At 37.2% G+C, this 17,107-nt stretch overlaps 1 protein-coding gene and 1 long non-coding RNA gene across 4 annotated transcripts in view; one reads left to right on the top strand and one right to left on the bottom strand.

Moving 5' to 3' along the window:
• The window catches only part of LOC146586403 (uncharacterized), a 19,353-nt gene extending 12,834 nt beyond the window's left edge, over positions 1-6,519 (top strand). The window contains exon 3 of the long non-coding RNA XR_014897815.1: positions 6,027-6,519. This is a non-coding gene — a long non-coding RNA (uncharacterized LOC146586403). The remainder of the gene's footprint in view (positions 1-6,026) is intronic.
• MRPL42 (mitochondrial ribosomal protein L42) lies at positions 2,899-12,176 on the bottom strand. 3 transcript variants are annotated; one of them, XM_085321341.1, is made up of 6 exons: positions 12,094-12,176; positions 10,308-10,499; positions 7,655-7,718; positions 6,691-6,775; positions 5,213-5,376; positions 2,899-3,921 (listed from the first exon to the last, which is right to left on the bottom strand). In XM_085321341.1, the coding sequence occupies exons 2-6, from the start codon at positions 10,390-10,392 to the stop codon at positions 3,876-3,878; spliced, it is 444 nt and encodes a 147-aa protein (XP_085177467.1). In that variant the 5' UTR covers positions 10,393-10,499; positions 12,094-12,176; the 3' UTR covers positions 2,899-3,875. The 3 variants fall into 3 exon arrangements, with proteins under 3 accessions (XP_085177467.1, XP_085177468.1, XP_085177469.1); XM_085321342.1 differs by having other exon boundaries at positions 10,308-10,475; positions 12,094-12,145; XM_085321343.1 differs by lacking the exon at positions 12,094-12,176 and adding an exon at positions 11,913-11,972 and having other exon boundaries at positions 10,308-10,475.
• Between the last annotated feature and the right edge of the window lie 4,931 nt (positions 12,177-17,107).

The following is a 17,107-nucleotide window of genomic DNA, read 5'->3' as shown; positions in this document are numbered from 1 at the left end:
AAAAAAAAAAAAAAAAAAAAAAAAAAAAAAAAAAAAAACACGCATTAAGAATCATTTCCACTAAGTTGTCTTTATGTTTTCTACTAAAAATATAATTGCTAAGGATGAAATTAGTTTGCTGTGATATAGGCATCCAAATCTCACCCAAGCTCCATCCTCCCTTCACAGACAAGTGGTAGAAAAAGCATCTCGAGAGAGCAAATTGTGGGACTTAGACACTAAAATAAGAGGAACTGCCTTCAGATACTGGCTTGTGTTGAGTGACTATAAGTAGTCCTTTATGTCCTATAACTGCTTCACTGTTGGCATTTCTTTCCCCCCACAGAACCAAGYGATACTATTTGCCTATTTATTTTAAGTGTAAGTTATACATTACAAAAGTCAAATCAGAGGAAGCAGACAGATCCTGCAAAAGAACCTTTGACTCTTTTGAATCCGACCATTTGCAGACCTCGGCTTGTGCTGGTATTGGTGCTGTCAGCTACAAACTTCCCCTTTTTTAAAGTACTTACAAGTTTACGGAAGAACAGCTAACTCGTGCCTCTCAGTGTCAAATTCACTAGTACAGGGAAGCTGTCGGCGGGCACAGACGCGCRCAGCTGGTTGCCTCCTGGCGGTGATACCAGCGGGCTGCAGAATGATGAAGTCTGCACTTAAAAAAGAAACAAAAATAAGGAAGCAACAGTGTTGCCTTTTGTCTTTTTTTTTAATAGAGGTTGAAGCAGAGAAAGCAAAAGAACTTCCCTTGCACCAGGACAGCAAGATAATTTCAAGGACATTTAAATTACACTTAGATTTGAGAACAAACATTTTGGCATTTCATTGGAATTAAGTCTTTTGAGCCAAAAGACTGAGGAGACTTTTAGYGAGGCATAAAAGAAAATATTAAGAYGAAGGAATAAAAAATAACCAACTGTGCAGTACCCGCAGCAATGAACCTGGCAGGGTCTGGAACACTAGAAAACTGCTAGCTAGCTGTTTGCTTTCTAAGCGTCTAAAGCTGGATACAAAKACACCAAAGCAGATATATAATTTAATGAATTTTACACAAGTTTTAGAACTACAAAGTTAATAGAAGGACCAAGGGCAGCAAAAACAAGAAACAAATCTCAAACTGACTTTAAATAGACYATCCTTTTGGATAGGAATGGGCAAATGGATGAATTTCTAAATTAAAATTTTCAAGTGAAAAGAAACAAACAATTAAAGAATTCTCTTCTTCASCTGTGATCTTTATGATACTGTTCAATACATGGTGAATCAAGAGGAAAGCCAGGAATTACTGTAGAAATAGGATTTTAACTTGGTTATGCTTTGCAGAAATGTTAGCATAAAAGGATATAGAAAGATTAAGAGGGCAGTATAAAGCAGGGAAAGAAAGAAATATCCATTTAATTRTGTAATAACAAAATGACAAAAGAGTACATATAGTGAAAGTATTTTAAACTGTTACCAATAACAGGTAAGAAGGGGAAATAATTTAAAGAAGGCAGTTCAGTACCTAAACACATTTTTAGCCCCTAGGTGTCTGGAAATGTCCAAAAWTGTCTGGAAATCATGAAATCCAAGATTTTTACGGTGTAAGCCAAGTTTGACAAGCAAGAACAGACAAACACAGTGAGTAATAATAATAATATGGTAGCAAAAAGGTTCTGTAACTCAAACTGTCTTAATAGTATTTGACAGCAATAAATAGAAGTAGCTGTGGGAGGAAGGAAAATATTTGAAAGTTTAAATTAATCCAAGAAAAGATGTTTTGTCTTAATCTGGAGTAAAGTCAAATAGGACAAATTAGGTGTTGGTTTTCCAAAAAATAAGGGGATTACACTCATTCTCCTCAGCATTATCCAATGAAGTGCACGTATTCCTGCTTTTCCTCTGCTATACTTGCACTAAACCAGTGATTGTTGAAAAAATCATCAGAAACCAATCACTTTTAGGATTTTCCATAACTGTCACCATGGCATTTCAGATAGAAGATGCGTAATATGTTTGGGGAACATCAGCAAGGGAAGTGATACCAGTCAGAGCAGCAGACTGCCATTGCTAACATGGCAACACAGTTTACACCAAGGGACCAGCTACCCGCAAAGTACCTCACCTGCCAACGTCACCACCAAAGAGCAGCTGGAGAATGCACATTGCGACAAACAGATAAATTCTTAGAAAATTTTACTAAGGTGAATGTCATTCAGAAGGCATTAGTTTAATTTGCTTTTTAAAAAGGTGTAGAAAAAATACATAAAAATTCATTTGATTAATTAGAATTAATATCATGCTAATCACATCTCCTAGGACTGTCATTTGGGTGGACACTCRATTTTATACAGTGAAACATACCAAAACGCTTCACAATTCAGACAAACTTTCCTGTTATGCTCCAGTGTCAGTACTGTGCAGCATGAATTGATGGTAAAGCAAATTTTAGTACTTGCATTCATTCCTAGAAACTATTTAAAAAGTTGTATTCCAGGTGGAGAAATAATTACATTTTTAATTTCAACTAGAATCACAGACTAAGTAGTCATCCGCTTCACAGACACAGTAGACATTTCTTCATGATAGGACATCTGTTATCATGTAGGCTAAAGATATCAAATAATATAGGGCCAAAGTCACTGGGCTAATGGAGGATTAAGCATGGAATCGGATATCTTAAAAGCTTAACAGAAAGAGGAAACATATTTTTATGCTGTCATGATAACCCATTATTAACTAACTGTCATTAGGATTTAAAAATGCATTAAAAAAAAAGAGATGAGTACTTACWTTAGTTTTGTGTACAATTTTCCACRAGTATCTAAAGGGTATCTTTTTGAATGCATATAAAGAGCACTTTTACACGATTAGATCATTCAAGGAAAATAGGCTATTTAGCAGTAACTGTAAGAATAGGTATTCTTTATGTTAACAGTGACCAAGAGTAGAGACTTTATTTGGTACTGAACTTAAGGTAAAACTTACAGATAACATGGTGTCAAAATAACATCAGAATAACAAAATTAAACAACTAAACCAAACAAAATAACCCCCATTCACACTTTATTAGTTTATCCAAGCTACTTTGGAAGGGAAATACARTCAAAATGAACAGCAGATATATAGGCTAAAGTTCTTCCTGATTATTTAATGRGATTTGCTAACAAGACTCAGTGAAGTCAGTGGGATCTCTGCAAAGGCACAGTGCTCTAAGTAGAATCTAACCACGCTTACAGAATTTAAAGCATTTGAGAATTGGGGAGAAATGGGACAAAGGGGGAGAATTGGTCCTTTATAAACTAGAAAGAACTGGGAGCCTTCACTGACTACCTAGCTAAGGCAAAGAACACTTCCTCCCCTGAGCTACAGCTATGCAATTTATACATGATCATAGCACCCTTATCAAGTAATAGCTGGATTAACACACACACAAGTATTCCAGCTATTTAGTATGCTGGATTATTTAGAGAGATGAATTCTTATGCCTTGTTAGAAGTTATTGGACTTCTAAAAACWCCCACAAAGTGTCCAGTTGTGTATCTGAGATTTTGACATACTACTTTTATGCATTCAACTTTACTACTGATAAGCCTCTGACCCAATTTAATTGGAACACTGTATCACCTGCTACATGCATTTTGAAGACTAGTATATTCACTGATCCCATATGTACAATACTCTCACYGAATCCTTATTTTATTTGTGCAGTTCTGCTGTTTTTCTAGTGTTAACTAGTTGAAGCAGAAAAAGAAATTGCAATCAAGTTTCTTTAGATAAGCATGTTTCACTCAAAACACTCATGTGGAGTTGATTAAAAAAATCCATTTTATGTTTTTTTTTTTTAATTTCCAATACAGATCAATAACAAAGTGCTGATGAACAAGAAGTTATCTTAATTATCTGTCTTTAGGAGGATTAGGATTCTTGCGTCTTCTGTGATACCTAAAAGAAAAAAAAGGGCTGCAGTGAGCACAAACTTTGGAAAGTCTCTGATTTTCCTGATTTTTTTTTTCCACAGACAGTATTATAGAGGTTACACAAATAAGCAAAATACAAGATACACAAACACAGCCCATCACTGTTCATTAGATGCCRTCTCTGTGTTCATGAGGTTACATAACAGTACTCATTTCTATTGCTACATCTGCTAAAAGAACACAATAATCCAATCAGTTCTACAGTTGAATAGGTACAAAGGTTGCTGTTTATTCTTTATCCTTTGCATGAAGTTAATTCTACTACAATCAGCTTTTCCTTTGTTAAAATGATTGCTGCAGAAGAAAGGCTAAGGGATTTATGTCAAACTTTAGATAACTAGTACAATAATATTTTCATGCAAAATAAATTTCTTCCCAGAAAAAAAAAAAAATCTTTACATTCCTCTAATCACCCACCCTAAAACAAGGAAGATACAGTTTGATGCTCATTGAAGTAATGACTACCCTTTGGCCATAAAAAGTTCCATCACTTCATTCCTTCTATCTACTCTCCAAATAGGATAATGAAAGTTTTCCAGTCACAAAAACTCTCCCTGTATCACCCCTCAATAGCTATAATATGAGCAGTTGCCATGAGGTATAACAACTTAGACTGGGAAGGAACAAAAAATAAAATGCCTTTTTATTTTTCAGTTGCATATCTGAATCCAAATAGTTCCTCTTCAAGCTTAAACTCAGTCAGACATGTTTGCCTTCCCTCCTTCCCCCCCCGCCCGGCCTTCTGAATACACGATACACCAAGGTACACTTTTCACCATACCAAATGAAAACAACACAAAACAAAAAAATCCCCCAAACCCCAAGCAGACTGCAATCCTCTGAAATGCATCTCATTAAGTCTTTCTGAAAATTAAGGACTAGACAGTGTATTTTTTAAAGCTGTAACTGGTTTTGTCATCAAATGTATTTTATATGAGTTTCTTATGCTGATTACACCTAAGCAACATTAAAAAAAATCTGATCCAGTTAAGAAGATGAAATTAGAAAATTGGTACTTAGTGATATATTTTACCAAAAAAACTCTGCCCCCTTTGATAGTCTCTGCAACTTAGAACTTACAAACTACAGCTTTCCATCTACTTAACACTATATTTAGATTTTTATGTAGTAGCCCACATGCTAAGAATACTTTGATTCACATAATGAATTATCCTGGGTTCAATCCYGTCCAGTTAAATAGTTCTTGTATTGTCTTTTACCTCCAAAAGGACAAACACTGAAAAGAAAATACTTACTGTCCCACTGGATACCAGCGATGTTTTGTTGTGTAAAACATTTTGCTGAGCTCTTCAATTGTAGGACCTTTCTTGTTCTGTAGCTCCTTTTCATCCAGCCTGGATTTCAATACTTGATCATGGGTTTCTTCTTTATTATTCACTGGATCTGGCCGTGGTATAGGCTACAAAAAGAATAGTGAATATATTTTCTTCCCCTCCACCTCCTCTTTGARAAATAAAAATAACAGAGTATAAAGCCAAGCCATATTGGTAACTAACATTATTATCTACTCTTAAGAGCTACATTCTTTTGGTTTCAAAAGAATACTTGCAAGTGTAAAGGCTGTCTACCTTCCATCCAACAAAACAACAAACAAAAAACCCACACCACTGTACAACACAGTTCTAGAAATGTCTAATTACTGCAGTAGCTAAAGCTGATAATTATCCTACCCCTAAATCAGCACTTGTCATCTCTATTGCTGTTCTCTCATGCTTACAATTCTAGCTAGCTAGCTGAATCATAAGCTCTGATTCTATTAATATTATTCTTATTTTTTATTCATGTTATCATAATTTACTCACATCAATAAAAAGGCCTTTATATGATTTATATCTTGGAGAAGACTGTTACTTCCTAGTTGTATATTGCAAATTTACTACTGGCACCATTATTTTCCCCGTCTTTTACATCTCATTTTCTTAAAGATATGTAAGCAACGTACACATACATACACACACACACACACACACACATTAATATGGAACTTACAGGGAAAGAGTACTAAAATATTTTATGTTTGTAATTGAGAATCTTCCCATTGTATTTCAGCAGCACAGCTACTACTGCAGTATTTTACTAGCATATGAAATCTATGGAGTGAAACTGACTACAAAAGTACATCAAGACTTATTTTCTTCAYGCTGAAGTGTCAGGAACATGCAGAGACTACTACTGATGGATTAAATTTATTGAAATTTAAGAACGTAAGGTTTTTGTGGAGCTTATGATCCCCAAATGCTGAATGGAATTTAAAACTGTCAAGAGTTGAAAGCAGCAGCAGCACTTCTGTATATCCTTTTCTCCACACCACTACATCTGTGAACACTAGGCTGAGCAAATCATAATGCACCTCTAACACTGCCCATAGCACCTAACCACTTTGAAAAACATGCTCTTAGACAATTATTAGTTTTTCTCTGTATTACACAAGTATTTGAATTCCTCACTTTATTCTATCTGAGTTAATGTACGTTGTGGTATCTGAGYATTTCTTAACCCATCTCCTTTACTTCAACTAGAAATAAACTCCTCTTCATGACAACAGCTGTATTCATCACTCATTTATTTCACATATATGCTGGTCACATATAAATAAAAAGTACCTCAGTATTCCAAATTAAAAAAACAACCTAGATGCTCAAAAGACTCAAAACTAAGAACTGCTTATATTTTCACACGGGTAGGAAATACAGTTCTGTAAGTTTGGACATACTTTTGTATGCTCATATGGAATCTCAAGTGACGGGTGGTAGCAGACAATTGTCTTCAAGTCTGACGTCACTGCAAGTTCCACTTTGCTATAAAAGTAAAAATTTACATTCATCAATATATACCACACAATTCTCAGAAATGCTGAGTGACTCAGAAATGTTGAGTGACTGAGTAGCCYGAGTCCCAAAGGAAACCAGATTTGGCTCTGCATTTAAGATTTTGCAAGCATCTTACATAAAAAAAAGCCCTTATTAAGAAAGGGGAGTAGAGAGAGGCACAAATATAGGACCTGAACTTCCTCATGTTTTTTCCAGATATTTTCATGTTRCTTTCTGGATGAAAGAAAGGCTTAAAAGAAATCATTCAAGATAKCTGAAAATATGGTTTGGGGAAAAAAGTCTGCAAGACTAAATAATTAGGTATAGAACTATAGCAGACAAGGATAATGARCATTTGAGGTTCTAATTTTTAATGATGACCATGAAAAACAAAATTCTACTGAGAGGTTCCTTGAGGGAGTATGCTTTTTTCTCATCTTCCTTCCCTATTAACTTCTATGACACATTAGCTTCCGAACAGCTTCTACGACACAGATACCCTGTTCTTCCTTTCTATTTTCCCATGCAGCAGCATAGAAGCGCCCAGACATTTTCTGAACAACCAGCATCAGTGAAAATGATGAACTCTTCATTATTTTTTCTCTTCCTCAAAGAAAACTGTAGTGGTATTGTGGTCATCACCACATTCAGAATGTGAAGCCTGCATTTCATTATGTTCATTTTTGAAGTATTAGCTTCACAATTATTATGATCAGAAACAATACTTTGGTTAAGGTTATAATATGTATCCTAAACTGACAGAAGAGGTATTTTATACCATCATATGAGACCTTCATGAGAGAGCAAGCAGCTTTAGAATAATTGCCATATGAAGAGCCATATATTAGAGCAGATTTACGTACATACCAATTGTAGTCATCAGGAAGAACTGAGTAAGCAGATTTATGGCAGCGATGACTTACAGCGCCATCTGCAAAAACAAGAACATTAGTSTAAAACAAGCAAATCTGTCCCAGATTTAAGAATGCCAAGTTTACGTTTTAATTCAGTCCTAAGAACCAAACTCCTAATCAGGGATTATAATCATAATCAGTTTTAGATTAAAAAAAGAATACTGTCTAAATGTAAGCTCACTTTACTATCCTGATGCCTAGTACACTCATGAATACAGTATCTAGTTAGCTGTACCCTAGAATTAACTTTGTACTTCTTTCGGGGGGGGGGGGGGAGGAGGGGAATCCACAGTATAAATAAAACACTTAGAGACTTAAGCATCAGAGTACATTCTTTACACAGACAAACAAAATTAGCATACAAGCATACAGAAAAGGTCTATATAAACTGGTAGTTTTTTAATTCATAGAAACAGCATTCTCACAGCATTTTTAATATTTTATTAGAGACTGCTATGTATACACTACACAATGCTACAAAACTACAGTGTCTCAGCTGATGTAACACTAGAGAACTTCCTCCCCACCCTTCCCCTGGTTCCTGTTGCTCTGGCGAAAGCGATCACAAGGATTACAAGTAGTAAAGAAGGCCAACAATATTTTGGGTGTACTAACAGAAGCACATTGAGTAGACTGAGGGAAGTGATTCTCTTCCCTCTCCTCCAGAAGCCTGGAGCAGAGATGGCTTCAGGGGGACCTAAGAGCAGCCCACTAGTGCCTATAAGGAGGGTATGGAGGAGAGGGAGCCAGGCTTTTCAGTGGTGCACAGCAGGACACGGAGAAACAACAGGCATAGGCTGAAACTTGAGAGGTTATGACTGAATATAAGGAGAAACCTTTTCCTCGCCATGGGGACAGTCTAGCAGTGGAACAGGGGCCCAGCAAGGTTCCTTGGAGATTTTCAAGACTCAAGTGGACAAAGCCCTGAGCAACCTGGAGCAACTGCACAGCTGACCCTGCTTGGACTGCAGACCCCCTGAGGTCCTTTCCCACTGAATTCTCCCATGATCCTAGTCCCATCTTTTACTACAAGTATATAAGGTRTAGTATACACCTTAGTAACACTTCATTTTATGAAAGGTATAACATGGGCATCTTATTCTCCACAACCTATACACATGAAGGCCTAAGATGGTCCTATAGGGCCTCTACATCTGACCTTTACTAGCAAACCTCTTCCTTTATCAGCATAAGTTGGTAGGAATCCACATTAAGTTCTGAGTCCAGCACAGCTTCTTCTACCCTTGTGCTTTAAGAACTGACTAATGTTCACAAGAAACAAATCTTTTTTTGGAAACAGAAGGCCCAAGACATGCTAGATTATAAAGCAATCTCAACTTTTTTCCTGACGTGTTTTAATACAAATAAACATCTTCTTGGTAGGTCATTGCAAAGTAGTGGGGGTATTCATCACGGTAAAATTGGGAAGAATTGGAGAACCTGAAGAAATTTTCACGTGAACCATTTTCTCTTAGAAATTTAAACGTTACTCTAAAAAGTATTTCTGTTAGTACTGTCACACTTGAGCTCTTCCAGACGAAGACATTCCTAATAATTACTAGGAATTGTTTTATTTCAAAACCTAGCATTTGGCAGCTACCATTTCTATATTCTATAAACTTATATAACATGCACAGGTGTGAGAAATCCTGCAAGAACTATAGTAGCCACACAGAGATGGGTATATCTTGGCCTATGATCATGACATTCTATACACTGAGAGTAGATTTTTCTTCTACATATGTAAGCTTCTTACACATCTTCATTATAACTTTATTTCTCTATTTTCATATTGGTTCTGAGCCTCACATATATAAGATTTTTATTTCACAAATCTGGTATTTTGCATTTGCAGTATTTCCTAGCCAATGTAGCTATATTAAGCTACATTAATARGTGCCTCAACTTGAGCTAACTTTTTTTAAATTGTAAAAATACTTGTCACTACCAGAAGTGGTGAATCCATGCCTATTATATTTCATAAATATGCTCAGAAAACACTGGTGTATATTTGTTATTCCACAGAATTATACCAYATTTAAGAAATACAGGACAAAGTTGAGATCTGGTACAGTACTACTTCAAATAGTTCACATTTTCCTCTCCTTGCCTACCAAATGATAAAATTTTAACATGTTCACTGTATTTCCCCTATTCACCTCTTTTCTACCACCTTGATTATCTTCCCTATATCTTTCTGCTGAGCATCTAAAATATGGACAAAATATAAGAAAGACCATTGCCTGTTTTTACCTTTTCTCTATTTAATGAGATTTTACTGCAGCCATTTCTCAGCACTGTTTGTAAGTCTTACCTACTGGTAGGAGGGGTATTATTAAAAGTTAATCAATAAATTAGAAAAGTATTATATGTGGATGCTGGAAACTTTAAATTAAACAATCAAATCAAAAATCTTCAATCATTAACAGAGAACACTGAGCATCAGACTTCATCCAGTTTAAATAAAAATTCATTTTCGTGCTTCTGCTACTTTAGACACTATTCTGGGTTTAGTTTAGAGAAAAGCCTCTGGAAAAAAAAAAACCCAAATTTTAATATAGCACTACAAAATTTTAATATAGTAATACAATATCATCGCTACTTACTCATTACTGAGGTCTGTTTACAAGCTGCCAATGATCGCATCCAGAAAATACCAGACCACACAGTTCTACGCAACATTGTTGCCATGCTGGCAGCAGAAAGGAAACCAGAGCTGGACAAGATGGAACCAAAATGGAGACYGTATCCTTCTTTTTCCCTCGCAGAACACCCTTTGAAAGAAGTGGGTTTCGTCACTGTTCAGGACACAAAARACTGACAATTTAATTGACTGAAGAAACCAAATAAAACTTGTGCAGCGTATTACTCATTGTTTGGCAATTGTTTATAAGTCCTTATAGTTTAAGATATGGGCATCTGTCTCCTCAACAGTCAAATGTGGTACGTGAACTTATTTAGTGACAGACACTCTTCAAAGATGCATTATTAAATTAAAAAGCTTCCAGATTTCCAAGCTTGGGTCTTTTTACAGATCAGTTTTTCTTCTGTTACTTGAGACCCCAAAATCTCATGTTTTCTTCTGCAAACTACACAGAATTATTGCTGAAAATCAATTGTCTTATTCATGATGTAAACATTACCACCTAATGTAAAGTATTTTTAAATAACACTTGTCTAATCTGGTGCCAACAATGGACCAGAATTTCCAACGAGCCCTGAAAATCTAGGTCAAGAAATAATAATAATAAAAAAAGGTAAGTGCTATGGACAATCCACAAATGTAAATGACTTTGTTGCAGTTTACAAACTATCTAGATGAAGTTGGTTCTACCACGTAGTCTCAAAAGCAATATACATAACGGCTATGAAATATCATTTAGAATATCTTAAATATTACACCAAGTTTCACAGAATCAGAAGATCATGTGAAAACCCCAAGTTTTCACTGTCTATAAAAAAAGTTCTAAAAGTAACTTGTAATTTAAAATGCTTACAAAATCAGAACTGGAGACAATCTAATTAAGACTTGTACCATAAATAAATAAATAAATAAATACTTAGCTTTTAACACTTAATGACATAGCCAGAAATGTGCATGTTACAAAATTTCTACAAATAATCATTCATTGTTTTCTTTACCGATGAGAGGTCTGACTGGAATTTGAGAACACTGGCTTGTACAGCACCTGTAAAGCTGCTCATTATTTGCCTTTGAAATCACATTAATAAACAAGGTGTCAAAAAYGCAACATGGATCCGGACTTCATGGCTTCAAGCCCTGTCTAAGACTCATCTCAAGGCCCACTTGCCATTTAAGTTCAGACTCTCATCCCTGGCTGTTAATCATGTTAGCTAAAGTAGCAAAATAGTATTACTTTGAAATGCAGAAAACCCACAAAAGGTGCATCAGAAATAAGCAGGAACACTAAACCAGACATTTGTAGGATTACAATTTGTAGGAGAAGATTTTCAGCTTAAAGAAAATCAGTTGTTAAATCATCAAAATAGGCAAAAGTGAGACTGCTCTGAAGAGTCACTGGTAGGTTAGGAAAAAAAAAACAGAGTGAAAAACAGTATAAATTAAGTGATTTAATCCATCTAGCATACAAACTGTCTTCCTCTTGTCTCTCTTCGAAATCTAATTTATTATTGCACTGCATCAGCCGGGCACGCTTGAAGATTAATAAATAATAAAAAGTATATAATACAGAAGCCTTGTACACCACGATCCTAAGCCGAAGCACCCCCGCCTAGTCGCCGCCTGGGCACCGGTTTAACCTGCCGGAGCCCCTCCCTCGAAGACGAGAGTTTCCCGGCGGAGAAGGCGACAGTTCTCCACAACCGCTCCCCGCGCCGCCACGACCCCACCACCGCGAGCGCAACCGTCACCTGCTCCCACGACAGGGCAGCAGCCCGCGCGCCACGCCGGAAGCGGGTCCGCAGGACTTCCGGCTCCGCAGCCCGCCCCGCGGCACGCCGGGAGTTGTAGTCCGTCGGGGCGGTCGGGGCCTGCCCGGCACAGGCCGCGCAGTGCCGCCGCCGCGGCGCTCTGGGGTTTTGGCAGAGGGGGAGCTCCGCGGGTGCCCCGCGTCGTTCAGCGTCTTCCCACCGGTAGCTGTTAGGCCTAGGCGCCTCCGCGAAGGCATAAAGGTCCCRAGGTTTACCCTGAGCACACGCTCGGGTTTCTGTGTTAGCTAGGACATAAACCCCTTTAATCCTGTAATTCGAAGGGCCGTTTCTAGTACACAGTTGCAGGTTATTCCTGAGCTTGTGAGTACAGCCTGCTTGTTTTCCAAGTGAAATTACGCGGTGGTTATGGCAGTCCGGGTGGACAGCCTGCCAGGCAGCTGGGGGATCTGTAACACCTTTTCCTGTCGAAGACCAGGATTTATGTAAATGAAACAGCTTGTGAAACAACTGGCAACTGCAGAGGAGAGGAAGGAACATTTGTGCTTATTTTTCCCTGGAACTAGCTGCACATTTCAGGTGTTTCGGGCACACAAGCAATTCCCCTGAATGCACCTACGCACTCTGCCACTCTGAGGCTACTTGCTGGGCCTCCTGTGGAGACTAAGTCACAAGGCATTTTAAAAGCAGTGATAGATTTACAGTGATAAAAGACAAGAAGTAGAGGCAAAAATCAATTATCTGACATGCTGCTCTAGTACCTGAAATGGCTCCAGAACTAAGTTTTCTCGTGCCCATGAAGCATCTCTATATTTGCAAGTCACATCAGCCAACGGTACCTCAATTCTGATAACAGAACTGCTTATTTGGAGACATATAGATAATCCCTYCTGAGAAGGCTGAGATTTCTTCTGGATAGCCTCAAGGCATTGCATCTTTTCTGGTCTTTGGCTGTGGTATAGCAATTTCATGCAATCATTGATGGAAGCCTCACAATTTCAGTAATGTCTAAATTTGTTCTGCAGCTGCAGAATAAGTAGATATACTGCAAAAATACAGAAGTTCAGCAGAACTGTAGCTAGAAATCATCAGGCAAGAGCTGATTGTTCCCAGTAGCAGTGGCAAAGATTTATTTTTGGACATTTTCCCTGACAGTGGCAGATGGAAGATGTCCGTTTTGGGTCTTCTTGGACTATTAGATTCAATAGGTCRTAAGAGAAGTGGCAGAGATGTGCCAAAATGTTTTAGGTACAACTGGGAGAGAAGCAACCAAGATGGGAAACTGCATATCTGCTACAAGAATCCTCCACGTTTGTGGAAATGTGTTATCCCCATCAAGTTTCTGAGTGCAGCCAGAGTCACCTGATGTGGGCTCAAGCACCCAAGTATATAACGCTGCTCTGTACATCTTCTTCTGTTTACCAGCTCATTATTCCCACAAGAAAATCTTTGTATTAAGACGAGGTCATGTGTTGGGTGAAGAACAGGCTTTTAAARCTGAATACAAGCAAGATAGTGGTTACACTGATTAACAAAGAAAGAGTGTTGAGGATTTTAAGCTCAAGCAGTGATGACAAAAATAAATGATTATAAACTGTCTGAAATAAAAGTAGCCTGGAAATTAAAGAAGTGAAAATGCATTTAAGGAGTGAAGTTTTGGAATGCCTTCTCCGTGAGTATAGGGAAGATAAACTAGTTTAAACTGAATCTTGTCAAGTTTATGAACAAGAGAAGATTGTGACAATGGGGGGAACTACTTGTCAGGGTTCCCTCTGCATTTGTGCTGCAATCTGCGTGGTATGCGACTATGTTAGCTAACCAAGTTGGCTAACTCCACGAATAATTTAGGAAAGCTCCACCACACTTTAGTGATGCTATACTGCCGCATGCAACAAAACTGTCACTTTCTGCCACCTTCAGTTGACTAGCAGGCTACCCCATGTTAGTAAACATCAACTTAGCTTTAGCTAAGAAGTCATTTTCGCCTTTCTCCTGGACTACAGTGATGGGATACAGCTGTATGTGAATGGACCTTAGGAAAGTCCTTAACACAGAATGCTTTAGCATGTCTTCCTGGTGTGTGAAGTTTTGAAATCACTATATCAGGCAAAATTCCTTTGGGGACCAATTGGAGGCCTTGAAGTTAACTCCTTGCAAATCTCACCAACTTCTCTTTCCAGTGTAAGACATGCTTTGACTTATCTTCTCTATATTGAGCAGCACTTACTTAAAAAAATGCATTTTTAAAACTGTCTCATTAATTACATAGAAAATTCCTCCCTCCATGGAAAATACTAGGCCTTAATATACTTATATATTTTAATGATCATTGCAATAAAACCTTATATAGTGCTCCYATGTTACTGTTTCCTGCATCAGTTATTTGCTTTTAACAAGATAATTTTTACCCTTATGTGCCATATGTATTTTCTGAGGATCACTTACACACACACGTATACTGACACATGTGCTCTCTTTCCTCAGGTGCAAGTTTGAAAAAGTACAAGTTTTAGGCATGAATGTAACTGATGAATGCAATCAACAAGTCTTCTAACAGTGGGATTTGGTAGGCTGGTGGTATTCAGCTGTTAACAGGTAAAAAAMTGATTCATCAACAAGATTGTAAAGAACAACTAAAGACCCTCATTCAGAGTTTCATGGGTTTTGATACGTGTTACAGCACATGCAAGTCTRTACTGTTTGTTTTCAATCATTGTATTTTTGCCATATAACAAATGCTACAAGGTTCTCTCGAGGGAACATCTGATTTCACATGGGAAGGAAGCCAAAAGAAGGATTACTCCTATCTGTTACCTAGAGTTATCACATCTGTAGTCCTGTCTTTCACATTACTACAGTGGACTATCCCTTAAAGGTAAACTGTTAATTATCTTCTGAGACTCAATCTATGCTTAGAATACTTGTCAGCCATCTAGAATTTTGATTCACAAACAGCCTTCACTAGATTTTCAGATTCTCTGATTTTACATCTTCATTACCTAATTAGTTTTAAATTAGAGGTAACGTGTGGGCTTTGAGTTATGATTTGATCCTGAAAATGTGTCCTTTTAAAAGATCACTGTGACAGCAAAAGCAAATCTTGTAATCTAAATTGTGGTTCTGAAAGGTTGTAACTAAAGATACTTGCATTTTTTTTAAACTAAATCACATTCCCTGATAAGTTTCCAGACTATTTRTAGATGATTTCTATAAAAAGATTTTTTTAGGAGACAGTATATGAGGTCTACCCTTCCTTGACACAATGTTCTGAGAGTCTATTATTAGAAGCATGTTCTGACAGATTACAGTTTTCTGGTGGGGAGACAGGAATTGCTTAAGGACACTCAGAAGCATGACTACACACTTCTAAAGTATGTCTGGAGATGAGGTTATTAATAACTGCCAACTGCTTTGCTTGCTTCAGCATATTGTGGGCAGCACAGAGTGAAGCTGCTCGCTTTGTACTGGCTAAACAGAAAGCAGATTGTTCTGTCCATTAAAACGTGGGACACTGAAGGCACTAGTGGTAACTGCGCGAGTCCTGGACTGCCGAGACTTCACATCTTTGACAACCTAGAAGGTTTTATTTCTGGATTGCTCTGTTGCTAAAGGAAAAACATTACCTGTTCTTCTCCAAACACACAGATACGAACATCTCCAGGAAATGTTCTAACTGGTATAACAGTTGATCTAGAGTTAGGCAACAAACACTATGTAGCAATGAGGGCAGGGCCATGTTGGATGTCTGTTTTAGAAAAACTGTTTTGTAAATCAGAGCTGGCACCTGGATTGTACTGTTTTTTGTTTTAATAGTGCCCCCTCTTGTGGAAAACAGAAAATCAGGACTTGCTTGTTCTAGCTCTTTTGCTGCAAAAGCATGTTTAGGACATTTGGGACATGGGAAATTCAGGCTGTTGATTAGCAAAATTAATATATTAAGTATTTATTTTTTCATAGAAACTGATGTTTAAAAAATGTCCATGAGATAAGCATTTAGTTTCCTTGGTTTCTACAAAATCTGGAGTGGAAAAGCTGCTATGTAATCATATTTAAATTTGAAACTTTATTTGTGAATGKATGGGTTTGTTTTTTGCAAAGATTGTTTCTTAAGAGTGAAGATGGACAAGCCTTTACTCCTGAAATATCTGAACCTCTGCAAAGATCTGTGAATTCATATTCCAAATTTCTAATGAGACATTGCAAATTATTTAGGACATTAATTCTCCRGTCTTCTCAAGTGACACTCTGTATTTTAAATCAATATGTAAGCATTTGGAATAAAATCCAGCACTTATGTCAATAGGTCATCTTCATTCTTTAGTGGATCTCATGCATATTGTTCCTCTTCATCTGGTTACTATTATTAGAGATTCAAGCTGCAGCTGTAAAAACAGATGACAGAAGTAAAGCACCTGTAATGGTCAGGTGCTGCCTAAAGAGTTTGTTTTCCTGGTGATCACTGCAGTTCAAGTAAGCAATATTGTGCTGGTATTCAAGGAGCCACTTAATAAAAAAGGAAAACACACAAAGCCCAAACATTTCCCAGTTTCCTACAGGTAGGGCTTCTACTCACAGCATCCCTTTCTTATGTCGTAAGTAGATAAAATTTACACAACTGTTTCTCCCCTGCYTCAGTACAGTCTCAGCCAGTACTGYCAGCTAAGATCACTCAGAAGTTGTTGAGTGACTATTCTGATTAAAGTGCAGAYCACTGTACTTCTGTGCCTTWGTTTTCCTATCTGTACATGGCGATAGTACTTACTTTGAAATACTCCGGGATCTACTAATAAAGATTTTTAATGTAAATTCTAGGTGCTATTGTGAGAATTAATTTTGTACTTGTATGTACACATATCCTTATTTTTTGCTGATACTCTTGCTGAATGAGTATGGTATCATATGGTATTAGATAATAAACATCAAAATGCTTTTAAGTAAAATACAGAATCTACGGTTCAAAATAGTAAAGCCTTACTGCAATTAAATATCTAAGATT

This window comes from Rhea americana, unplaced genomic scaffold, assembly GCF_003343005.1.
Source record: "Rhea americana isolate MKP2758 unplaced genomic scaffold, rheAme1 scaffold_69, whole genome shotgun sequence".
NCBI classification, from domain to species: domain Eukaryota; kingdom Metazoa; phylum Chordata; class Aves; order Rheiformes; family Rheidae; genus Rhea; species Rhea americana.
This window is presented reverse-complemented; position numbering and strand designations above follow the sequence as displayed.

Bases quoted from the DNA above. Each gene is read 5' to 3' on its own strand.
- MRPL42 (XM_085321341.1), bottom strand. From the start codon at position 10,392: ATGGCAACAATGTTGCGTAGAACTGTGTGGTCTGGTATTTTCTGGATG. The intron at 7,719-10,307 runs GTAAGTAGCGAT...TTGTTTTTGCAG, and splicing joins TAAACAGACCTCAGTAATGA to ATGGCGCTGTAAGTCATCGC. The intron at 5,377-6,690 runs GTATGTCCAAAC...TTCTTTTTGTAG, and splicing joins TTCCATATGAGCATACAAAA to CCTATACCACGGCCAGATCC.